This window comes from Mesoplodon densirostris, chromosome 10, assembly GCF_025265405.1.
Source record: "Mesoplodon densirostris isolate mMesDen1 chromosome 10, mMesDen1 primary haplotype, whole genome shotgun sequence".
NCBI lineage: Eukaryota > Metazoa > Chordata > Mammalia > Artiodactyla > Ziphiidae > Mesoplodon > Mesoplodon densirostris.
In genome coordinates, this window is record NC_082670.1 from 69,651,992 (window position 1) to 69,678,243 (window position 26,252).

The 26,252-nt window shown below is 38.9% G+C and overlaps 1 protein-coding gene across 1 annotated transcript in view; it reads right to left on the minus strand.

Annotated features, from left to right (window-relative positions):
- SMARCC1 (SWI/SNF related, matrix associated, actin dependent regulator of chromatin subfamily c member 1) overlaps positions 1 to 26,252 on the minus strand; it is a 182,434-nt gene that overhangs the window by 39,998 nt on the left and 116,184 nt on the right. The window contains exons 22-24 of the mRNA XM_060109245.1: positions 5,493 to 5,548; positions 4,647 to 4,761; positions 3,812 to 3,966 (exon numbers count right to left, since the gene is read on the minus strand). Coding sequence (XP_059965228.1) covers positions 3,812 to 3,966; positions 4,647 to 4,761; positions 5,493 to 5,548 — 326 coding nt within the window. The remainder of the gene's footprint in view (positions 1 to 3,811; positions 3,967 to 4,646; positions 4,762 to 5,492; positions 5,549 to 26,252) is intronic.

Consider the following 26,252-nt stretch of genomic DNA (forward strand, 5'->3'; position numbering starts at 1 on the left):
TGGTAGTTACACAGCAATGGATAAGTGGAGCAGGAATACTGCTAATGCTCATGCTATGGATTCTTAACAGATCTGGCAACAGTGATGACCAAGGCCTTCCAAAAACAGGGCTATAGAGAGAGCCCCAACTCTTCACATAATGGCCTTATAGAACCTAAGAAGAATAAGATGGTCTGGGACGGTGACACAGATGACGTATGGAATGTGGGAGAAACAACTTAAAAAATGATTAATGGTAAAAAGTAACTCGATCGGGACAGCTATGTGAACTTGACATAAAACATCACGGCTTCTAGCTGGTAGAACAGAAGTAGTTTCTATTTAGTCATTTAAGGATGGAAGTGAACAGGGCTAACTGCAGGCAAAACGATCAAATAGGTCAATTCTTCCTTCTGCCTCCTCTCCGCAGTATCATCAAATAAAGAGAGATGGCATCAATGATCAATGTGTATAATGCAAATCAATTCAATCAATGTTTATCTGGTAAACCGTTGTGACTAAAATGTACAATGAAAATTTTCCTATCTCAGGAAAGAAGTTTAGGCATAAGGGATCAAGTTATGAGGTATTTCTGAGAGTTAAGAAAGAAATCTTCCTGTTGCTCCAGAACTAACACCCAGTTACCATAAAGACAAACCTTGTTTTTAAAGTATGTGGGCATGGGGTGGTAGTAGAAAAAATCTGAAGGAAATGTCTGTGTGTTCTTTAAAAAATGTGATTTCTGCTATCTTAAAAGAATTGAATCCTACTGCTGCTGATAAAAGAGGACCTATTCTACTTTCTGGGAGTTTCTAAGTTTATTCCAGCAGTAGTTCTGTATTCTTACTTCCAGCTAAACCTAGATGGAAGGGATGGAGAGCACCCAGCCAACAGTGCTCCTTTTCACACCCACATACCACTCTTCAGGTGGGTTAGTCCACAGCTTGTCAGTAGCTGGAATGAAAAAGTGGATGTGATACCCAAGAGCTCCTCATATGGCAAGGGTGGGGAAGGCCAGACAGCATGCCCACCCTATCTGTTTTGGAGCTAGATCTAGAACCTCTAATTACCACTCCATGTCAGGGTGTGACAAACAATTAAAATGTATCAAGGAAAATGCTGAATAACAAAGCTGTTTATAGATTGAGAAGAACAAAGAGAGAATAAGAGATAATTTGGATAGTCTAGATAAGTTGTACTAATTACAGTAATTTAAGTGAATTCCTTACCCCTTAATTACCATGTAGTACAAAAATGATTATGTGTGCTGTGAAATGTATCAGATCCAGCTATAAGTGGCACTGAACAATTCATGTGTGCCAAGTCATGTAGCATGAGCATGTGAACACTTTCACAAATCAGTGGAAGATATAGGTGTTCTGAGAACGAAGACCCAAGTTCCCAGTTATTAGAAGTAAGATTGAGTGATGATGAGGGAGTCGAAATTCAGTGACCTGGAAAGAAAATGTTCTTTGGACATTCTTCTAAACCTTGCATGGACTATCCAAGGGCCAGGGCAATTGATCCATAAAAGCAGTTTCTCTGCAGTGAAGGAGTCAAACAGCTGTGGCAAAGTGGTCAGTGGTACACAGTATACAAACTTTTGTGCCCAAAGCTGCACATATTAACAGCTATGAAAACATCATGAAGCATTCGTAAAACTTTTTATGGTAATCTACCATTTTAGTTCCTTCTTTGGCAACTTACAGTGAAGCACGCATAGTAATATAGAGAGGAGAAATAATGGGAAGGAACAGTGAGAGAGGCGTGCTCTGTGAGGGGGAGGGTATCCAAAAAAGCCCAGCTGGAGATGGGAGAGGGGGGCAGTTTGTCTGGTAGAACTGCAAGAAACAGTTCAGGACAGACAGGCAAGAAATGACACTTGAGAAGTGAGAAGGGTCCCGATCATGAAAAACTCCCAAATTCCCTAAGGAGATCGAGAGAGAGACAGGGAGGTTATTTAAGAAAGTATCATGCTCATATTTGTTTGTTTAAAGATTCTTCTGCATATGATTCCTTTCATATGAAGTCATGGTGTTAGGAGACAGGCTAGCATCTACTCCTGAAGGGAATCACAGTAACTGGAAGGGACGTGAGGAAGCTTCTGGTGAGCTGGTAAGGTTATGTTGCTTGATATGGGTGCTGTTTGTGAGTCTACAGGTGGGTTCAGCCTGTGAAAACATTCACTAGTTGTAGACATATATATCTACTTATTTGTATATAAGTTATACTTCAATGAACAATTGAAAAACAAAAAAGATTACTCTGGCTGATGAACAGAGAATGGGATGAAGGAAACAGGCAATATATGATGGGGTGCGGGGGTGGGAGGGCCTGGGCATTATCGGATGAACTAGAGCACCAGGAAGGATCTGGTGGCTGAACAGCTATGGAAAATGAAAGAATGAGAGGAGTCAAAAGTGACTTGAGTGAAGACTGGGTGGATGGCTGTGCTATGCCCTGATAAAAGGCATACAGGAAGGAAGCCCTCCTGGCTTCCAGCTCCTCATTTATAAAATGAGAAAATGTGCCCAAGACAATCCTTAAGGTCTCTGATATCCCTGATGACAGTATGAACAGTAAGAACTTGGATAGCTTAGAGACAATGAGATAGCCAGGAGTCCAACCTGGCAGAAGACAGAGACTAAAAAAAATGCTTCCAGTGAAGGAAGAACAAAACCAAACAAATGTGAAACAACAGTCAGACTGGTGTCTATATCAGTATTCATTTAAACAAGAGTACACCTCATAAATTCCTAGAGGTTGGGGGTGGTAGAGGATAGAAAATACCTAAAATTGTACTTAAGAACCATGAAGATCAGGAGGCATCTTTGGAAGAGACTGGCTAGTATGATTATGCAGAACCTCGATCTACTGTGAAGTAACATTCAGCTGGGGTATCTGTCTGAACTGACTCAGCAAGACTGTGACCTGTAAACACCCCTCCCCGACACAGTCTGCATCTACGTCAGACGGGTAGGCTCTCAAAACAGTAGTCTTATGGTTTGAACTGGGTCATCTATGGATCTGTTATAAATCATACTACACAGATTAAACTCCTGGAGAAGTAGTTCACAGCAGCTAAACAGTCTGGGGGAATTAAAGACCATGAAAAACATCTTTACCAATGGATCAAGAACAGCTCAAGATAAAACGATTAGCTATGTTCTAGTAACCACTGCTTGAAATGTGGTGACCTATAATGACAGGAAACTACTTTTGAGGGTAAAATAGAAAAGGGGTAAATAGATTTTTAAAAACTTGACATATTCATGCCTGGAATGCTTTGAAGTGCTAAATTAAAACAAAGCAGGGAAAATGACATTCTCTTTTCTTCTTAAATATGTTGGGAAGCCAATACTATGTTATAAATAGAGAAAACCACCCCCAGGAAAGCTGGCAAATTCAAGAAGAAAAAGAGCTATTTAGGTTCCCTCTCTTTCAGTCTGTAAGAGGAGGGTGAAGTATTTATACAGGGAAACAGATTTTTGTCTTAAAAATTACAAATACTTCGATCTGGTAGAAATTATTGGAACTATAGTCCAAGACACGTTCTGCAGAGAGACTTTAAATTCTGCCTTCAATCACTGAAGTCTTCACAAGACTGAAGGACACAATGAATAAATTGGAGGCAGCCACCTTTTAGGATCAAGTCTGCTATTTCCACCATTCTCCTGCCTGTGGAATTCCTAACCGAGAAATGTCACTCAAGCAAATAGTCATCTCCTATGGGGTGCAAGGCTCTTTATACTAAATGTTCCCAAGAACCTCAAAACAATACAGTCATTCACGGCTTAAGAGAGCACTAGGAAAAGAGCTGTCAGGGGCAAACCTTGGCTTTGGTTGCAGCTGAGGCGAGAGCAGCTGCTGCGGCTGTGGCTACATTTCCTTCAGAAATTTCATGTTCTACTTTCTTCTTCCCAATATCACTTTCTCTTTCTTTACAAGTATCAGTGAGTTCCTTGTTCTCTTCAGTCTCCTTTTCTTCTGGGGGGGAAAAAAACCAAACCAGAAAGCTTTATTACCAGTGTGCCCAGTCTCAATAGGCCATCTTACTTCTCACCTCTGCCACATGATGAACTAAGACTGATGCTACAAAGAGATCTCAGTGCCTTTTGCTTCTTAAGATTTCTACTGAACCATTCCATGCATGTAAGTCTGCTTCTATTTGAGATGGATGTTCTAAATAGTACACTTTGTCTTTTCTTTATTTCTCTAAGCTCTCTGTGTAGTTCCCTTGAATATAAAGGAAAATTCAGGGGAACTAAGCCCTAAGACCAATATGTTTGCTCATCAGTCAATGAAATGCTCTGGGAAACCCAAGGGTCTGAAGAAAATCAGAAGCTGAGAACAGAGTACTTCTGCAAGTCTTTCGAGTCAGGCAGGATGGGACACGCCAGCAACGGACTGGAAATAAAATGGCAGGTCTGTGTGGTGACTTCAGTCACAGCTGAACAACTTGTTTGTCTATATATCACTGAAAACAACGTAGCCACTAGCATCAGCACTGGTACCTAAGTGCAAAATAAAACTCAAATGCATATTTACTGTTATGTTAAGAAACACGTAATAAGTGAGGGAATATTTCTACACAATTTAACTGCCTACATTTCTCCAGTGCTTTTACTGTTTTACATAATAAAGTCCGAAGAGTTTCCTCAAATTACCTGATTTGGTATCTTCACTAACTTCACTATCCTGTTCTTTCTCACTATTTTTTTCATTTTCTCCATCTTGAGCTTTATCACCTTCATCCATTTCATTCTCCCCTTTGTTTTCTGCCTGAAAGGGTTACAAAAGAAGAGGAGAGAGAATGAGAAAAAAAATTGTCCTTTTACAAGTGATATTATCTTAGAATAACAAAAGGTTCCACTATTTTTGGGAAGAAATGGACTAGGTTCAGAAAGGTCTTGGAGAGAAAAACTGGAAAAGAAATTAGTAAATTCGGAGAAATACCACCTTTCACTACCCTCAACTCCTGATTGCTCACGAGACTTTAAGTCTCCAAAGCACAAAGTCCCCACCCTCTCTGCTATAAGCCTAGGGATACAGTGTCCAAAGGAATGTCAGTGGGACTCACTTTCATTATTTACTGGCTAAATACTAAATAACTAAACAAACAAACAAATAAATAAATGGTTAGTTGGCTAGAAGGACTAAGAGCATTTAAAATGCACAGTATTGTTTAAACAAGGTCCTACTGTATAGCACAGAGAACTATATTCAGCAAAGAACTATAGAAACTATAGAAAACTATATAGAACTATATAAAACTATATAAAACTATATAGAAACTACAGAACTATAGAAACTATAGAACTATATTCAGCAAAGAACAAAGAACTATATTCAGCTAAAACTTAAACCAGCAAAGCCCAAATGGCTGATAGAATCACTTATAGTCCTCTGAGAGAGACCCAAAAGATCAAAATAAACCCAAACTGTTATGCTGTGAAAGGTAGTGCTCTCTGGCTTGCCTGTTGTGGGAGAATTCAGACAGACTGATTTTTTACCTTTTCAGGCTGCTGACCATCAGTATCTGTTTCCATTTTTTCCTCTTCAGCTCCTTCTACAAGCAAAGGAATAAAAACAAGTAGTAGTACAATGTGGGGGAAAAGTAAAAGCTATTATAAAGCTGTGAAAGTGTCTGAAATACCACCACACACAGTAATACGGACAAATCTCACAAGCATAAGGTTGACATAAAATAACACATACTTTATGATTCTACTAATTTAAAGTTCAGAAACAGATGAAAGTAATCCGTGGTGTTAGAAATCAGGAAAGTGGTTAACCAGGAAAGGGGTGGGTTCAAGAGTGGCTTCGGGGCTTCCCTGGTGGCACAGTGGTTGAGAGTCACCTGCCGATGCAGGGGACACAGGTTCGTGCCCCAGTCCGGGAGGATCCCACATGCCGCGGAGCGGCTGGGCCCATGAGCCATGGCTGCTGAGCCTGCGCTCCGCAATGGGAGAGGCCACAACAGTGAGAGGCCCGCGTACCGCAAAAAAAAAAAAAAAAAAAAAAGAGTGGCTTTGTGCTAAGTGCTGGTAATGATCTGTTTCTTGATCTTGGGGCCCTTTACATGACTGTGTTTAATTTGCGAAAATGCACTGAACTGCCCACTGAGGGTTTTCATTTTTCTGTATGCATAAAAATTAAAGTTCAAAAACACCTTTTAAGTAAAAAAAGGCAAAAATAAAAATAATTTATTTTTAAAGATACTTAACAAGTTATATATATTGAGTCAGTCAGATACTAGAGAAACTAGAAACTGCAGAGCTAGAGATTCACTGAACCTCAAGAGCATCACACTCTGGCTGGGGAGGACATAAGCCAACAAGCCCACTGTGTTTGTGTACAGATAAGACGCTGTGGGAAGCACAGAGGGTATGGCTATCTCAGTCAGGGAAGGATTATAATTGCATGAGAATTTTTTTTTTTTTTTGCAGTTCGTGGGCCTCTCACTGTTGTGGCCTCTCCCGTGGCGGAGCACAGGCTCCGGACGCGCAGGCTCAGCGGCCATGGCTCACGGGCCCAGCCGCTCCGCGGCATGTGGGATCCTCCCAGACCGGGGCACGAACCCGTGTCCCCTGCATCGGCAAGCGGACTCTCAACCACTGCGCCACCAGGGAAGCCCTGCATGAGAATTTTTGAGGCAGACATGGCTGGGGGGTGGGGGGCGGGGGCAGTGGTAGTACTTGTATAGAGAAGGACATTTCAAGGAAAGGAGGCAAAAAGACTCAAGGGAGTAGGGGAAATTTAAGTTGTGGTGAGACTAGAAAAGAGATGAGAGATCAAAAAGAGGGAGATAATGCTGATAGGCGCTGTATAGTGAAGAGACCTGAATGTTGTGCTAAGGAGGCCTTAAATACATCCTGTAGATAAAAAGTTAACAAAGACTTAAAAACAAAAACATGATACAATCAGATAAATATTTCTGGGTTTAGAACTTTATACATAAACAAATGTTTCAAACATAATGAGGGTTTGTTGTGGTTTTAAATAAAAACATTCAAGTATCCTATAGCTTAAATTTTATATTGTCCTCATAAATTATAAGGCCAATAGCATTTATACTCAATGAGAATATTTAAACATATTAAACAACGATGTTTAAAACTAACAGTGTTAAAGTTACCAAATAGGAAAATCTCTATTTTTCCAACTCTTAAGAATATAATAGGATCTTCTTGCTTCCAGAATTACAGCTGAATAGGAGCTCCAAAAGACATGATATTTTCAGACATCATGAATCTCATAACAGGTAGAAGAGCTTTTAAAGATCACCACCTTCCCCAAAATGCCCAAGGCCTACAGACCAGAAGTGGGACCAGAGTGTGGAAGTAGTGGGACCAGGTTCTGATTATTTGGGAATTTGAAAGGGAAAGGTTGCCTAGACATATTTGCTTCTAATACCTCACCATCAGGAAGTTGAGCCCATGGACTAGCCAGCTGCAGGGCAGGAAAGGAAGCCTAGGATTCCTGCATAGAGAGACAGCCACAAGGATGGCCAATGTGATCTCAAGCCAGTGGCAACCCCTGGCTACCTGAAAAAGCAGCAGAAGCATCCTCTGCAGATAGTTTTTCCAATTCCAATTTTAGCCAAAAAGACATCAGAGTAATAAGCTCAACAAAGAGCAAACATCAAGAAAGAAAGCCACTAAGACTGAACAGAAACATTAATCAACAGATTCAGAACCTGAGGATTGCCAATATGAGATCTGTCAGACCCTCAATCTAGTGTAGCTATGGATGCAATGTGTAGAGAATCATAAAGATCTCCCATCAACATGAGAGTATTAGAGATGATCAAAAATTAAAAAAAACAAAAACCCAAAAGATAAAAATATTTCCTAGAAATGAAGTCAGGGTAAACAGATTAAACCAGATCAAGAGAGAATTACAAAACTGTAAAACATATCTAAAGAAAGGATCCATATATAGAACGGGACAATGGGGAATATGGAAACATGGAAAAAGATATGCCAGGCAAAACCGAATCCAAGGAATGGCGGTAGCCTTTCTGTGGTACTGTAAGTCAATATAGGCATTAAGAATAGAGTATTATTAGAAGTAGACGGTAAAACATAATGATGAAAAAGGTTTAATTCACCAAAAAATTGTTAACTTTTTATACTTTTAGGAACCTAATAAGAGTGTCAAACTATATAAAGCAAAAACTGACCAAGTGGCAAAGAGAAAATGAAAATGTACATCACAGTAGGGAATTTGAACAGACTTGTCTCAATTAAGACATACAGTGGATGGTTCTAACATATACATGTAGAATTCTACACCTAACAATTAGAGAATATATACATATTAATTTCAAGCTTACATGGAACATTAAAAAAAAATACTGATCACATCTTCCAGCACACACACACACACACACACACACACAAATCAAGAAAAAGTTTAATCCATTCTAAAAAAAAAGAAAAAAAAACTGATCACATATTAAGCCATAAAGCTAGTTTTTTACAAATTTCAAAAAGTCAATGATATACAGACTAACTTCTCTCACTACAATGCAATGAAGTTAGAAGTTTAAAATATAAATTTCTCTGTGCTTGGAAATATAATTTTGAGAATCAATAAAAATAGCACTTAGGAGGGAATGTAAAAGTGAAATAAGCCTTCTTATTTTTACATTAGAAAAGAAATAAAGGTTCAAAGTCTACAAGCTGTACATCCTTTTTTTTTTTTTTTGCGTTACGCGGGCCTCTCACTGTTGTGGTCTCTCCCGTTGCAGAGCACAGGCTCTGGACGCGCAGGCTCAGCAGCCATGGCCCACGGGCCCAGCCGCTCCGCGGCATGTGGGATCTTCCTGGACTGGGGCACGAACCCGTGTCCCCCGCATTGGCAGGCGGACTCCCAACCACTGCGCCACCAGGGAAGCCCTGTACATCCTTTTTAAGAAAATAGAAAAGAAAAACAGAATATAGGAGGGAGGGAGAAAAAAATTACAAGAGTAAAAAAAAAAAAGTCAAAGAAATTTTAAAAATAGAGTTTAAATATATAACAGAATCATATATCTCTTCTGTGACAGATCAAGAAAAGAGATGAAAGGCACAAATTAATAATATTAGGAATAGAAGAAAGGTCATAACTATTGATAAAAAAGCAAAGGTCAAAAAGGAAGTTGACAACAACCTACTGAAGAGGTGAAAATACTTGCAAATAAGATGACTGATAAAGAGTTAATATCCAAAATATATAAACAGCTCATACAACTCAATATAAAAAAAACTCCAATTAGAAAATGGGCAGAAAACCTGAATAAACATTTTCCAAAGAAGACATACAGATGGCCAATAGGCACACGAAAAGATGCTCAAAGTTGCTAATCATCAGAGAAATGCAAATCAAAACCCTAATGAGGTATCACCTCACACCTTTCAAAATGGCTCTCAACAAAAAGACCACAAATAACACATGCTGGCAAGGATGTGGAGAAAAGGGAACCATAGTACACAGTTGGTGGGAATGTAAATCGGTGCAGCCATTATGGAAAAACAGTATGGAGGTTCCTCAAAAAACTAAAAGTAAAACTTCCATATGATCTAGCAATTCCACTCCTGGGTATATATTCAAAGAAATGAAGACACTAATTCAAAAAGATACAAGCAACCCAATGTTTGTAGCAGCAGTTACTTAACAGTGGCCAAGATATGGATACAACCTAAGTATACACCAAAGGATGAATGGATAAAGAAGATGTGGAATACACACAGACACACACACAGACACAGACAGACACACACACACACACACACACACACACACACAGGAATATTACTCAGCCATAAAAAACAATGAAATTTTGCCATGTGCAACAACATGGATGGACTTGGAGGGTACCATGCTTAGTGAAATAAATCAGACAGAAAGACAACTACTCTATATTATCACTTATATGAGGAATATAAAAAATAAAACAAACTAACATAACAAAACAGAAAGACTCACAGATATAGAGAATAAATTAGTGGTTACCAGTGAGGAGAGGGAAGGAGAGAGCGGTAAGACAGGGGTAGGGGATTAAGAGGTACAAACTATTAGGTATAAAATAAGCAACAATGACGTATTTTATAGTACAGGGAATATAGCCAATATTTTATAATAACTATAAATGTAGTATAAGCTATAAAAATATTGAATCACTATGTTGTACATCTGAAACTAATATAATATTGTAAATCAACTATACTTTAATAAAACAGTGTAAGTGAAAAACTTTAGGCCAAATAAAATAGAAAAATTAGATTAAATGAACAAATTATTAGAAAATTTATTTACTAAACAGATTTGGGAAGAAAAAGAAGTATACTAACAGAAAAACTGAAATAGTTTAAAAAAAACAAAAACACCACAGGTTCAGATGTTTTTACTGGGGAATTCTACTTTTTAAAAATATATATATATTTATTTTTGGCTGCATTGGGTCTTCATTGCTGCACGCAGGCTTTCTCTAGTTGCAGTGAGCAGGGGCTACTCTTCGTTGCGGTGCACAGGCTTCTCATTGCGGTGGCTTCTCTTGTTGCGGAGCACGGGCTCTAGGCGTGTGGGCTTCAGCAGTTGTGGCTCACAGGCTCTAGAGCACAGGCTCAGTAGTTGTGGCTCATGGGCTTAATTACTCCGCGTATGTGGGATCTTCCCGGACCAGGGCTCAAACCCATGTTCCCTGCATTGGCAGGCAGGTTCTTAACCACTGTGCCACCAGGGAAGCCCTCTACCAAACTTTTAGGCAAAAGATGATTATAATCTTCATAAACTTTTCCAGAGAACAGAGAAAAGGGAATACTTTCTAACTCATTCTGTGAGGCCAGTATAACCTTGATTCACAAAATCAGATACGGACAACAGATAAGGAATATGAGAGGACACTAGACTAAATCTCATTCATAATCACAAATGAAACACTCCTAAACAAAATATCTAAAGACAGAAAACAGTAGTATATAAAAAAAGGCAATACATTATGACAGTAACAGAAGAGTGATATAACATTAATATGTCTATCAACTTATTTGCTCACACACATAAAAAGTAATAAAACTCAGTATCTTTCATGACAAGCTAGCTTTCATGACAAGGGCTAAAAGGAAAGTTCCTGTGCCCCCCAAAGATTGTTACTGATAATCCTACAATAAATGTCATTCTTCATGGAGAGGTGCCTATAGTATCCCCTTTAAAATCAAGAGCAAGACATGGATACCAGTATTACTACTTTCCTTTGATACTGCCATAGAATTCTTGGTCTAGGTAGTCGATAAAGAAAAAGAAATTAAAGAGGGCTGGAAAGGAAAGAAGAAAATACTTGTGATTTGCAGAGAATAAAACTATATACCTAGAAGAATCTGCAGAAAAGTTATTAGAAATGACAGCGTTACAAGGCAGTTAGCTATAAAATTAACATGCAAAATCAACTGCGTTTCGATATGCTAACAAAAATCAATTCTAGATAAAGACACATTAAAAAAAAACTTGAATCATCTCCTAATCACAACACAAAAAGTGCCAACCATAAAACAAAGACAAAACTCTATTAAAATCAAGGACTTCTTTTCATTGAGATGACAAAAAGAACAAGTAATAAAATGAGAGAAAACACATGCAGCACAGCAACTAGATTAGTACATCAGATTTATAAAGAAAAACATAAATACTATAGAAAAGTAAGTAAAAGACAAGAACAGTTATTTTACAGAATGACATATGACCAGTAAATTTAAGATACTCAAATTAGTTGTAAGAGAAATGTAATTTAAAACCATAAAAGAACATCATTTTACACCTGCTACATCAGCAGAGTCTAACACTAGGAAGGTGTTGCATCAAGTGTTACTGGTCAACTTTGGGAAAAAACTTGGAGTTTCCTAAAACAGTGCTGCTCATGTTTCAAGGTTCAGTGTTCCAAAATGTTCAATGCTCTTTTCTCCTTTCCTTTATTAAGAAACCTACTTTATGAAAAAATGACAACTGAATTAAAGAGAGCTTAGTGATGCATACTTCTTAACTCAGTGTGGCAACTGGTCCACACTTCAAGTAGCACTGCATCTAAGCAAAACCCTATATGTGTACACTGTGAGGCGTGTACAAGATTGTATGTACATGCATGTTTGAAATAGAAAAACAGGAAACAACCCAAACTGTCTGTTCAACAATAAGAGAAGGGATAATTAAAATGAGTTATAATCACATACCAGAATATCTTACAGCAGTGGAAATAAATTAACTATGTTTACATGGATAATGCAACTTCATGAATAAATACTGAAAATATAATACTGAGTTAAAAATAAAAGTCTTAGAAGTATAAATCTACCATGTTTTCTAAAGCTTAAAAACAAACAAAATTATAACCAACATATATTAAGTACATCTTTGTGATTAAAAATTGCTTATGGGCTTCCCTGGTGGCACAGTGGTTAAGAACCCACCTGCCAATGCAGGGGACACAGGTTCGAGCCCTGGTCTGGGAAGATCCCACATGCCGTGGAGCAACTAAGCCCATGCACCACAGCTACTTAGCCTGCGTTCTAAAGCCTGCGAGCCACAACTACTGAGCCCACGAACCACAACTACTGAGCCCGTGAGCCACAACTACTGAGCCCGCGTGCCACAACTACTGAGCTCGTGTGCCTAAAGCCCGTGCTCCGCAACAAGAGAAGCCACCGCAATGAGAAGCCCACGCACCGCAACGAAGAGTAGCCCCTGCTCGCCGCAACTAGAGAAAGCCCGCACGTAGCAATGAAGACCCAACACAGTCAAAAAATAAATAAATAAAATAAATAAATATTAAAAATAAAATTGCTTAAAATGTAGTTGAACAATATTAAAAAATTCAGGATTCTTAGGGCTGGGAGTGGGAAGGGGAAAAGATTAGGTAAGAGGGAAACAGAGAGAAATTACTGGTAATATTCTAATTAGTTCAGATGAAATACGTAACATGCATTAAGACACATTAAAATATAACAATAAAATGACCTGAACAAAAAACCCAAATGCAGATGGGAGTTTTTTTAAGCTCCCAAACCTCACAAGTTACTCTTTTTTTTTTTGAGAATCATACAGGTGTTTTATTTATTTATTTTTAACATCTTTATTGGAGTATTATTGCTTTACAATGGTGTGTTAGTTTCTGCTTTATAACAAAGTGAATCAGCTATACATATACATATATACCCATATCTCCTCCATCTGGTGTCTCCCTCCTACCCTCCCTATCCCACCCCTCTAAGTGGTCACAAAGCACTGAGCTGATCTCACCTCACAAGTTACTCTTAATTGAATGTGCATTAGGCCACCTTTGCTGAGTTAACAATTACACACTGAATAAGTATTATGTGGGAGAAATGCAGTGTACACACATAGGGTTTTGCTTAGATGCAGTGCTACTTGAAGTGTGGACCAGCTGCCACACCGAGTTAAGAAGTATGCATCACTAAGCTCTCTTTAATTCAGTTGTCATTTTTTCATAAAGTAGGTTTCTTAATAAAGGAAAGGAGAAAAGAGCATTGAACATTTTGGAACACTGAACCTTGAACATGAGCAGCACTGTTTTAGGAAACTCCAAGTTTTTTCCCAAAGTTGACCAGTAACACTTGATCCAACTCCTTCCTAGTGTTAGACTCTGCTGATGTAGCAGGTGTAAAATGATGTTCTTTTATGGTTTTAAATTACATTTCTCATACAACTAATCTGAGTATCTTAAATTTACAGGTCATATGTCATTCTGTAAAATTCTGTAAAATAACTGTTCTTGTCTTTTACTTACTTTTCTATAGTATTTATGTTTTTCTTTATAAATCTGATGTACTAATCTTCTAGTTGCTGTGCTGTGTTTTATTTTATTACTTGTTCTTTTTGTCATCACAATGAAAAATATAATTTTTTTAATAAAAATAATCTACATTTGAAATAACTAATCACAACCTATAGCTCTGCATTCTAAAAAGATAACACTCTCTCTCTATTTTAAGGCAAGCCAAATTTGATATCAGCTCTTTAATTAGCTATGATTCCAAGATGAAGAGTTACATAATATTAATATCTATTCATATAATGATGGTGCAGTTACAGACAGATCTTCTATAAGGGGGAAAATCTCAGACTTTTAAGGAGATGTCTATTAAGAGTTTAATTATGAGTTGTGTATTTCTCAAGATGCTACGTGGAAGAGTATGTAAAGTGTCTTCTATCAACATTTTTTTATAGCTGCTATTAGACATATTCTTGGGGAGAGAGAGAGAGAGAGAAAGAGAGGGAGGGAAGGAGAGAGGGCACGCGCACGCGCGCTTGTCTTTGGTCTGAATTCTGACTAGAACTGTAAACCCTGAAGAGGTTGCAGCCACTCACATATCCCTTAATGTCATATTTTTTAAATATCTATTTTATTTATTATTTATATGGCTGCACCGGGTCTTAGTTGCAGCAGGTGGGCTCCTTAATTGTGGCATATGGGATCTAGTTCCCTGACCACGGATTGAACCCAGGACCCCTGCAATGGGAGCGTGGAGTCTTAACCACTGTGCCACCAGAGAAGTCCCCTCCCTTAATGTCACCTTGTTGGTGTCAATAAATTAGAAGGTTGAGAATCTTTCCCTACAAATATATGGCCTGACCCATGTCTGCAGAGTTAATGAAAGAAGATACTAGAATGAATAAAATGAAATTCCCAACTTAAATAAGAAACATATAACATAAACTAGTGAGCCACATGCCAAAGACAAAAAGAAAGAGAAAGTAAAAAAAAAAAATCCTCTTACCAGGTAATTAATGCCTTGTCAGCCAGGGAAAAATACCAACATCACAGTTTACAATTAGCTCTTTATGCTGTAGAACGGGTTGGTAAACATTTTCTGTAAAGGGTGAGATAGTAACTCTTTTCAGCTTTGCAGGCCCCGCAGTCTTAGTTGTATCTACTCAACTCTGCCATAGTAGCACAGAATCAGCCACAAAAGCCGCTTGGAAGTGAATGGGTGTGGCTGTGTTCCAATAAAACTTCATGGACACTGAAATCTAAATGTCATATAATTTTTGAATATCACAAAATACTATTCTTTTGGTTTTATCCAAACATTAAAAAATGTAAAATCCATTCTCATATATTGTGGGCTAAATAAAAATAGCTGGCAACTTGGATTTGGCCCAAGAACCAAAATTTGCTAACTCCTGCTCTAGAAAAATAGGATGAGTTCTGGATACAGACTAAGTACGAATCCTGTCCCCACAATTTACCAGCTCAAGTGACCCTGGGCAAGCTCCTTAGTTGACAGCGGCTTCAGTTTGCTTATGTACAAAAGGAGAATTATTATTATTTCCTTCACAAGGGTAGTGCTAAGGATTAAATTAATTATTTCATGTAAAATGCAATAACTGTCCAGCTCATAGTGAGTGCTCAATGACAATTATTAATATTATCAGAAAGTTCAGTTGGCTGGACCCAAGCCCTATCTCTCTATTAACATGAGCCCTTTCCGTGGCCTTTGGCACTGCTTCAGGGAAAACAAAGGGCTCTCATTCTTCCCTGGACTGCCAAAGATCCTTCCCAATCTGGTTTGTTATCTGACTTACCCTCCTCATGTGATCTTTTCTGTAAAGGACCAGTTAGTTTTATAAAATGACCTGCCCATGTCCCATTCTCTTAAAATGTTACTAATGGGTCAGCGATAGCTGACCAATCTGATCGACAAGGGGTCAGCAAACGATGGCTGCTTTTGTAAATAAAATTTTATCACAACACAGCCGAGCTCATTTATTTAAGTATTGTCTATGGATGCTTTTGCACCACAAAGGCAGAATTGATTAGTTGCGACAGAGGCTGTGTGGTCTGCAAAAGCCTGAAGTTTTTACCATTTGGCCCTTTATAGAAAAAGTCTGCTAACCTCTGTGATAGAAAATTCATGCTAATATGATAGTCCTGCTTATGAACAAAGATACTCTGAAGACACTGTCGGACTCTCAAGGTCTCAACTTTAATGTTGGAAATTGAGGGACACTGGTGGTGAGACGCGAGGGTGGCCTCATATGATCCCTGCCTCAAGGTTTTCATGTCCTTGTATGAACCCCTTCTCTTGAGTGTGAGTAGCATCTGTGATTTGTTTCTAGCCAAAACAGAATACAGCAAAGGTGACAGGATGTTAGTTTATATAAGACCCTGTGCTGTTACTTGCTCTGGAGACTCTCCTTGATGGCTTGATGAAGTAAGCTGCCATGCTGGGGAAGCCTAAATGGCAAAGAACCCTGGTGGCCCTAGGACCTGAGGGAAGCTTCCAACTGACAGCCAGCAAGAAATTGAGGCTTTCTGTTCTACAACTGGAAGTAAATGAATTCTGAGAACAGGAGTGACCTTGGAGGTGGATTCTTCAACAGATGAGAATGAAGTCCAGCCACCATGATTGTAGCCTTTTGAGATCCTAAGCAGAGGACAAGTTAGGCTGTGCATAGACTTCTGACTCACAGAAACTATGAGATAATAAATATATCTTGTTTTAAGCCACTAATTTTGTGGTAATTTGTTATGCAGCAATAGATAACTACTGTACCTCCTAAACTTTTGAAGGAACCTCAACCAAGGGTGAGAAGCAAATTATCTAGCATCCATGATAACAATGTCTTCAGAGACTACAAATAGAAAATGGTCTCATCCACCAGACTATTTGGTTTCCAGTCACCAACCCTTTCTCCTAGCTTCTGCAATGCAGTGCGCTTTTCAGTCTAGTAATAATATGGTTCGCAAAACCAAAATGAGGAGAGAGAGAGAGAAACCATTCCCCAAAGAGTCGAGGGAGGGCTTCCCTGGTGGCGCAGTGGTTGAGAGTCCACCTGCCGATGCAGCGGAAACAGGTTCATGCCCCGGTCTGGGAAGATCCCACATGCCGCGGAGCGGCTGGGCCTGTGAGCCATGGCCACTGAGCCTGTGAGTCCGGAGCCTGTGCACCGCAACGAGAGAGGCCACAACAGTGAGAGGCCAGCATACGGCAAAAAAAAAAAAAAAAAAAAAGTTGAGGGAACTGGAAAAGTTAACTTTGAGGAGAGAATTAAATGCTTGCAAAATACCTGCCTTTAATAAGGTATGTTATGAATAAGTAATGATGCTTTTTAGAAAGAATTACGATTTGGTGAGAATACTCTCCATTTCCTACACATCATCTGTAAACTGCCAGCAGTTACTTCCTAAAACAGACAGAACCACGTTACTTCTACTCTGACATCTTCCTCGAAGTCTACAAGGTAAAAGCCCTTCAAAATCAGCCCCAAACCTACAAAGCTGCCCTTGGCCACAGTACCTGCTCCCCACAGACTTCTTTGTACTATTTTCAGAATATGCCACCTATGTTCATTCCTTCTACCTTTTTCATTATTGTTTAAAAGGTCACGTCCGGGCTTCCCTGGTGGCGCAGTGGTTGAGAGTCCGCCTGCCGATGCAGGGGACACGGGTTCGTGCCCTGATCCCGGAGGATCCCACATGCCGCGGAGCGGCTGGGCCCGCGAGCCATGGCCGCGGAGCCTGTGTGTCCGGAGCCTGTGCTCCGCAACGGGAGAGGCCACAGCAGTGAGAGGCCCACGTACAGAAAAAAAAAAAAAAAAAAAAAAAAAAGGTCACGTCCTTGGTGCAGCTTTCCCTAACTGACCCAAGCATAAATAATCATGTTTCCTCCACGTGTGCCTCTACCTATAGCTGTATCTCTTTTTTATAATGATATCCCCTCCCCCACCATAAATATTCTTCAAGGACGGGGTGATTAATTCAGTGATTCACGAAGTGTGGTCTAGGTACCCTGGGGGCTCCCAAGGTCAAAACTATTTTCATAGCAACACAAAGATGTTACTTGCCTTTTCACTCTCATCTCGCACAAATGTGGCGTATGGCTTTCCAGAGGCTGCATGATGAAGTCAGCTATAGAAATGTGCACCTATGTATTATTGTTTAAAAGTTTCCTAGTACCAATTTTTAAACTTAAAAAAAAAATTTATTTATTTATTTGTTTGTTTTTTTTATTTTTGGCTGTGTTAGGTCTTCATTGCTGTGCACGCGGGCTTTCCCTAGTTGCAGTGAGCGGGGGCTACTCTTCGTTGCAGTGCGCATGCTTCTCACCGTGGTGGCTTCTCCTGTTGCGGAGCACGGGTTCTAGGCACGCGGGCTTCAGTAGCTGTGGCTCAAAGGCTCTAGAGCCCAGCCTCAGTAGTTGTGGCGCACGGGCTTGGCTCCTCCGCGTCATGTGGGATCCTCCTGGGCCAGGGATGGAACCCATGTGCCCTGCACTGGCAGGCAGATTCTTAACTACTGTGTCACCTGGGAAGCCCTCCCACTATCAATTTTTAATATAGTAAATGTCAGCAGATATAATCCAAGTAAACTGAAGAAGCATTCTGGGTTCCTTGATATTTTTTAAAAGTCAAAGAAGTCCCGAGACCAAAACATTTTAGAAATGTGCATCCAATAATTTTTGTCTTCCCAGGGAAGGAGAGAATGGTAGGAACTCATTCGACACTTCTAGGAGACTAATCATGTCATTCCCTGTATTAAAATTCAAACGTTCCATAAAGCTGGCAATATACAGTCTAACCAGGCTCGTGAGCCTTGTATCAAACTCTCTATAACCTAGCTCCAACCTACCTCTGTAAGCTGCTCTCTTTCTACATCCTTATTTGAACTTTGTATTGTGGCCAACCTGGTTTACTTCCTGCCATTTGAACAACCTTCCACTTCCATCTCTGTGCCTTTGTTCACATCGTTCTACGGAATTGAATACTGTACTTGTTCCAATCAGGCTCAGTGACATTCTAAACCTCTTTTTTCAACATTCAGCTCAAATCCTACTTTCTTAGTGAAGTCTTCTTTAGCCTAAAATTACACGTCCCACTGTGTTCATTCTTACAGCACTTCCTATCTACAGTCCTCCTTGAACAATTAATACTGTATACTTCATTCTATCTCCAATCCTCCAACACTGAATTATTTTTCCATGTATATGTAACTCATCACAAAAAATAGCCCCAATTATTAGAGGGTATTTCGTGTGTCTTACATAACTGCCCCACACCAAGAGCGCTATATCAAGTAACTGATGTAGTTATACCTGATTTGACCAAAAAAAAAAAAAAAAAAAAGGTCACCAAAGGCAGACAATTGTATTACATAAGGGAAGCCAATTTCTTCCTAAAAATTCTTATCCTACCATCTAATAAATATGATTCATTAGGCAAGTCACTTAAATCCTAACTAGTCCTTAGAGGTTAAATGTCCTATTGTGAGCTGCTCAGAAGTCTGAATTTCTATTTCAATGCTTCTTGAAATAGATCTCAAAGAGCCCTTCAAATAAAACAGTGACAAAGAGAAGAGAGAAGCCCACTCCACATGACGTAGTCAAAGATCAAATACTGATCCACTTTTTCCTGAGGTTCACTAGCCTAGCATGTTTTCACATATTGGTGTTTTAGAACTGTCTGATTTTAAAGATGTTATGGGAATCCTCAGGGTGAGAAGAATGAGGCTATTTATATGCTGTGAATAGTATCTGAGGCAAGAATTGTAACAATCACTTCTGGGCTTTATGTTCCTAGAAAGTGACCTTTTCAATGTTATTATTATCAGGATGCTCTTCTTAATCTCCTGATGGACTCCAGACTAGTTCTTAACCTTCTCAAAACTAGGAGTAATGAGTTGGGTTCTTCTACACAGAGCTGTGACAAATTATTCAAGATACACTCCTTGGAGTCCTGTATTCCATAAGGTGTTAATCCACTCACTGATATAGAAGAATCTTCTCTGAATGTTCTATTTGTGATTCAATTTCCTTAAAAGTTAAAAGCATAGTCAATTATAAGGAAAATGTATCAATGAACTTAATCTTTCAAAATCCTCTAAACCAGAATTAAGATACAGACAGTAAATCTACTCAGTAGCAAAAATAAATAAATAAAATAAAACCAATACTTGACACTAGGAAATACAAATGGAGGGTACAATAATAAGTATCTGACAGACTCTTGACAGATTCTTAAATATACATATACATTCCAACTCTCTAGGGGAAAGGGCTGATGACCTAAAAGGGGCTGAGAGTCATTCTGTTATGATATTTGTTTAGGAAAATGTTCTTATTCTTAGGAGACACATGCTGAATTATTTAGGGGATACAAAGAATCATGATGTCTACAACTTACTTTGAAATAATTCACCAAAATAATAATAAAATAAAAATTATTTATTAGATTCCTAGATAGATAAAAATAGCAAAATTGAACCTAACTGGTAGGGATACGAGATTTCACTGTGCTATCCTATCAACATTTCAGTATGTTTGGCTACAAGTAAACAGGTTATCAGAAAGGCTATTTTGTTTAGTTTCCAGATCAAATTTTAAAAAAAAATTAATGAAGCTCTTTAATAAAAGGCTTAGTGATAAAATAAAAATCTTTAATATTCAAACATATTACATACGTTATTTGAAAAATAAATCAAATTTAACAATTCCTAGATGGGGTCTATTCTCAACCTAGTAGAATAAAACTTAAAAACATAGGTCAGACCCTGACACTCTTCTCCTCAAACCCCTCATTTGGCTCCACCTCAGAGTAAACATTAAAATGTTACAATGGCCCACAAGGCCCCTCATAATCTCCCTTGACCTCCTCTACCATGCAATTCAGCTACCTGCCCATGATTCTCCTTGCTATTCCTCAGCTACGCCAGGCGGCTCCTGTCCAGCGGCCTGTATACTGGCTGCTCCCAATGCTTGGAACCCTCCGACCTTAGATGTCTACACAGTTCCCCCTTCCTTGCCTTCCACTTACATCTTTACTCAAATGCCACTTTCTTGGTGAGACATTCATTCCCTGACCATTTAAAACCGCAATTCCCCACACTTCACTCTTATTGACAGGTCCCTGCTCTATTTTCACCATGCCATTTACCAGCCAACACACTCTTTCTACATATTCACATTTAATTTATACATTCTAAGTTTTACATATTAGATGCCTGTCTATCTTCCACCTATAAAATATAAAGTCCACAAGGGCAGGAATTTTGGTTGGCTTTACCAGTACCCTAGCACCCAGAACACAATGAGACGCCATGATAACACAACACATTTACAGTCTTATTTAACTCGGAGTTAAAAGGGGAAAAAAAGTTTAGCTTAAAACTGATATCCCACGGGTTCGTGCCCCGGTCCGGCAAGATCCCACATGCCGCGGAGCGGCTGGGCCCGTGAGCCATGGCTGCTAAGCCTGCGCGTCTGGAGCCTGTGCTCCGCAACGGGAGAGGCCACAACAGTGAGAGGCCCGCGTACCGCAAAAAAACAACAACAACAACAACTGATATCCCATCTAAGAATGGTTATGTAGTATGGGCTCATACACTGAATTTTGCTGTGAGTTTCTCAGCACTTAATCTTGTATAGATGAAACATCCACAGTCACTCTTGCCTGTCTCTTTATGCAGAGCCTAGGTTTTCGGGAGGGCCGGGTCTTTTCCTATTGCATTTGCCATAGTATATAACGTAATACGTACAGTGGAGTTATTAGACCTTTAATGATCCTTGTTCAATGAATGAAAAATACACAAACATTCCTACACATTTTACTCCTGGCAGCATGCTACAGGGAAGAGAGGTTGAGCTTTGGGGTCAGAGACATTTAGGTTCAAATTTTACCCCATTCTTAACAAGCATGCCAATGTAACCTGCCAACACCTTAGTTTCCTTGCTTCTACTTAATAACAATGCCACTTTCTCCAAAGGGTTGTCCTGAAAAGAACCTTAAATGACGAAACAGAAAACCCCTATATAATGTATGACAAACATGGGTACTGAGAAAGAAATGTTGGTTTCCGATGACTTCTAAGCAATGTTTAAAGCTTCTCTTCATTTCTTTGGTCTTAACTTCTCTCACCTTCCCCTATAACTGAAAGCAAATAAAATCTCATAATATTTTTAGGTTAAATAAAAAAGGTCTCAAATATCAGTATTATTTTTTCTATTCCTCGAATGGTCTCTGGTCAAACAAAAACCATACAAACTTAGAGAAATCAGTAGATACTAATCAATGATTACAGTGTTAAAAGACGCTAAAGAAACTCCTGGGACTTCCCTGGTGGTGCAGTGGTTAAGAATCCGCCTGCCAATGCAGGGGACATGGGTTCGAGCCCTGGTCCGGGAAGATCCCACATGCCGTGGAGCAACTAAGCTGAGCACCATTAACTACGGAGCCTGCACTCTAGAGCCTGCAAGCCACAACTACTGAGCCCACATGTTGCAACTACTGAAGCCCGCGCACCTAGAGCCCATGCTCCACAACAAGAGAAGCCACTGCAATGAGAAGCCCACGCACCGCAACGAAGAGTATAGCACCTGCTTGCCACAACTAGAGAAAGCCCATGCACAGCAATGAAGACCCAATGCAGCCAAAAAAAAAAAAGCAGCACCAGCATTAGAAAACAATTTATTAAAAAAAGAAAAGAAACTCTTGGGGCTTCCCTGGTGGCGCAGTGGTTGAGAATCTGCCTGCTAATGCAGGGGACACGGGTTCGAGCCCTGGGCTGGGAGGATCCCACATGCCGCAGAGCAACTAGGCCCGTGAGCCACAACTACTGAGCCTGCGCGTCTGGAGCCTGTGCTCTGTAACAAGAGAGGCCACGATAGTGAGAGGCCCACGCACTGCGATGAAGAGTGGCCCCCGCTTGCCACAACTAGAGAAAGCCCTCGCACAGAAACGAAGACCCAACACAGCAAAAATAAATTAATAAACTCCTACCCCCAACATCTTAAAAAAAAAAAAAAAAGAAACTCCTTTTGACAACACTTACTTCCCTAAATAATTTCCATGAGAAGCCTCTTAATAAATGAAAAATAAGGTGTTTCAGACCTAGTATTCACCTATCTTAACTTTTTTTTGTGTGTGTGTGGTACACGGGCCTCTCACTGCTGTGGCCTCCCCCGTTGCGGAACACAGGCTCCAGACGCGCAAGCTCAACGGCCATGGCTCACAGGCCCAACCGCTCGGCGGCATGTGGGATCCTCCCGGACCGGGGCACGAACCCATATCCCCTGCATCGGCAGGCGGACTCTCAACCACTGCGCCACCAGGGAAGCCCTATCTTAACTTTTATTTCACCAAATACTTCCCCCCAAATCCACAATAAAAAGTTAGATAGGCTAATGAGAGAAATCCAGTCTTGTATTTTGTAAGGAAACTTACTTATTTTTTCCCATATTATCATTTTACCATCATTAATACATAAAAGTTACTAGTGTAACTGTAAATTAAGTATCACAATAAAAAGTATGATTAATCTACCACCCAGGCACAATATTACCTTGATAAGGAAACCTACATCATTCTATCTCAAATCTGTGTGCTATGTAATAAGGCACTATTTTGTTATATAAAGTATAAGTTTAAATGTAAATTTGATACTTCCTTTCTTTGAACTCTGAACTTGTAATGTGGTTCAGAAAGACAGGAGATACACTATTGACTCCCCACTACAACTTTGCTGAGCCAGTTCTACAGGGAGCACCATTTGTTGTTTCCTAATTTATTCTATTAGTCTCAGGCCAATATAAATCACTTTAACTGTAATAGGCCAGCATTAGTTATAGAATTCTGTCTACAACTCATTTAGAAATATTCATATTAGCCTGGTACTTTCCTTAACCCTTATTAAATGGTAAAAGGACCCAAATTCTATTGCTGCAACTAGTGAGTATACACTGCACTTCAGAAAGGTTACCTGATAGGCCACCTCCAGGTCCTACGAATGAAGTTTAGTGTTCATGCCATTCAAAGAATCACCCTTTGTAGTCTCCAGTGCTTCCTGCAGCAGTGTGATCCAAGCTTTACAAATCATACATTCACTAATGAATCAGGAAAATCTAGCCCCACAGGACTAAGGTTGCTAGATTTTCTTTTTTCTTTTTTTTTTTTTTGGTCCTCTTTTAAATCCCACTAAACTAGAAATGGCCAACTTCGCAACCTGTTTCTTAACCACTAATCCTTTATGGTATCATCTACCAAAATTTTAAAAACAGATTTACAGTAAAACCATGTCCCGGATTTTGCAGAGTACAGAAACTTCTTTGAATCAAATAAGAAGGCTTTGCCAACCCTTTTCAATTCCATGACCACAGGGAACCAAAAGACCCTACAAATGAACCAAAAACACACACAAAAAAAGTTGAGGAAAGTAAGACCTTTCCCAGGCATTCAATAGACCCAGGTTTTCCTGGCGTGAGCTGGGCACTGCCTCATGGTGCAGAATCAACAAAGAGCAACAGAGATGTGGCTTGGTTTGCTAATTTCAGTCTCCATCTAAGAGAAAGGAAAATAAGTGAGTTTTCAAACTAAGAAATACTGTGGATACTGTAAATTACTTTTTAACTCAAAGTCTTGGTACTCTGGATTAGTAACCAATATCAAGAACAGTTAGGTCAATAATTTGTTCTGAAGACTAGAGTGAGAGCTTTGATTAATCTGACAATCTGTTTCCATTATCTGCAAAATGAAACTGCTAGATTGACACTTTCAAGAAAGTAGAGAAAACAACAGGGGTAGGCCCTATGCAAACTCATAGAAGCCCTAAGATTTTAGGCCAGAAGAGACCTTACTGGTACCTACTCAAACCACCTAGAAGAGAGCACCAGGAGTTCAGATGGTATCATCTGTGGCATATTGGCTGACAATTTAAATTTTTACTTCATATTATCTTTATCCTATAAGAATAAATGAAAAAGACAAAATCACTGCAGCTGAAGCATAGGTTGTATAAATTTCATACAACTGATACAAAGTCAGAACTATTATGCAAGATGACAGCAATAAATCTTTAGCTTGAATTATTCTTCAGAAATTGTTTCATGATCAATGAAAAAAATTAATGAACAACATAAGAAACGTTGGAAATACACTACTGATAATTGTATACAAAACAGTATTTTTACTGTATTTTAGTGTGAAAATTACCCTCTTATATAGGAACACTTCTCGTTTGAGAAGTCAAGTACTGCTTATGAAGCTACTTTATTAAAATTCTACTCCTCTTAAAGATCAATTAAACAAAAACAGATAGAAGTCCTTACTAGCAAAAATATCATTTGTCCAATATCACAGACTGGCATAGCTAAACGACACTTTATAGAGAGTATCTAACCATCTCTTTCTTATTACAGATGAGAGAACTCAGAGGTAATGAACTCAGAGCTTTTCCATGAAAACACAGCAACTGAAAGACAGCTCGAGTGGTATGTTGACATCAGATAAAACAGACTTTTAAACAAAAAATGTTACAAGAGAAAAAGAAAGATATTATATAATGATAAAAGGGTCAACCCATCAAAAAGATGTAACAATTATAAACATACATGCAACTAACAACAGAGTCTCAAAATATATGAAGCAAAACCAGACAGAATTGAAGAAAGGAATACAGTCCACCCACAATAGTTGGAGATTTCAAGACATTTCAAAAAGGATGGAACAACTAGGAAAAAAGATAAAGAAGCAGACAACTTGAACAACACTATAAACCAGCCACACCAAACATACATAGAAGATACCATTCAATGATAGCAAAATACAAAATGAATATTTTCACCAGGACAGACAATATGTTAAGCAACAGAACAAGTCTCAATAAAATTTAAAAAATAGAAATCACACAAATTATCTTCTGTGAATAAAATGGAATGAAACTAGAAATTAATAACAGAAGGAAATCTTAAAAATTCACAAATTGGTACAAGTAAACAACATGCTGTTTTATTTTTTTAAGAAATTATTTTCTATCAACCTCTTTCCATTTTAAGAGTTTGTGGAAGAATAGCTTAAGACCACTGAGTGGTTTAAAAAACATACTCTTAAACAACCAATGGGTCAAAGAAGAAATCACCAGGGAAACTGCAAAATATTTTGAGAAGAACGAAAACAAAAACAAAACATATGAAAACTTATGGAATGCAGCAAAAAGAGATATTTATATAGCTATGAAAGTCTACGTTATCTACATTAATAAAGAAGAAAGATCTCAAATCAATATCCCATCTTCCAACTTAAGGCACTATTAAAAGAAGAGCAAACTTAACCAAAAGCAAGAGAAGGAAGGAAATAATAAAGATCAGAGTGATGATAAATTAAGAGAATAGAAAAACAATACAGAGAACCACTGAAATCAAAAGTTGGTTCTTTGAAAAGATTAAATTGACAAGCCTTTTTCTAGACTGATGAAGGAAAAAAAACTGGACCAAATTACTATTATCAGG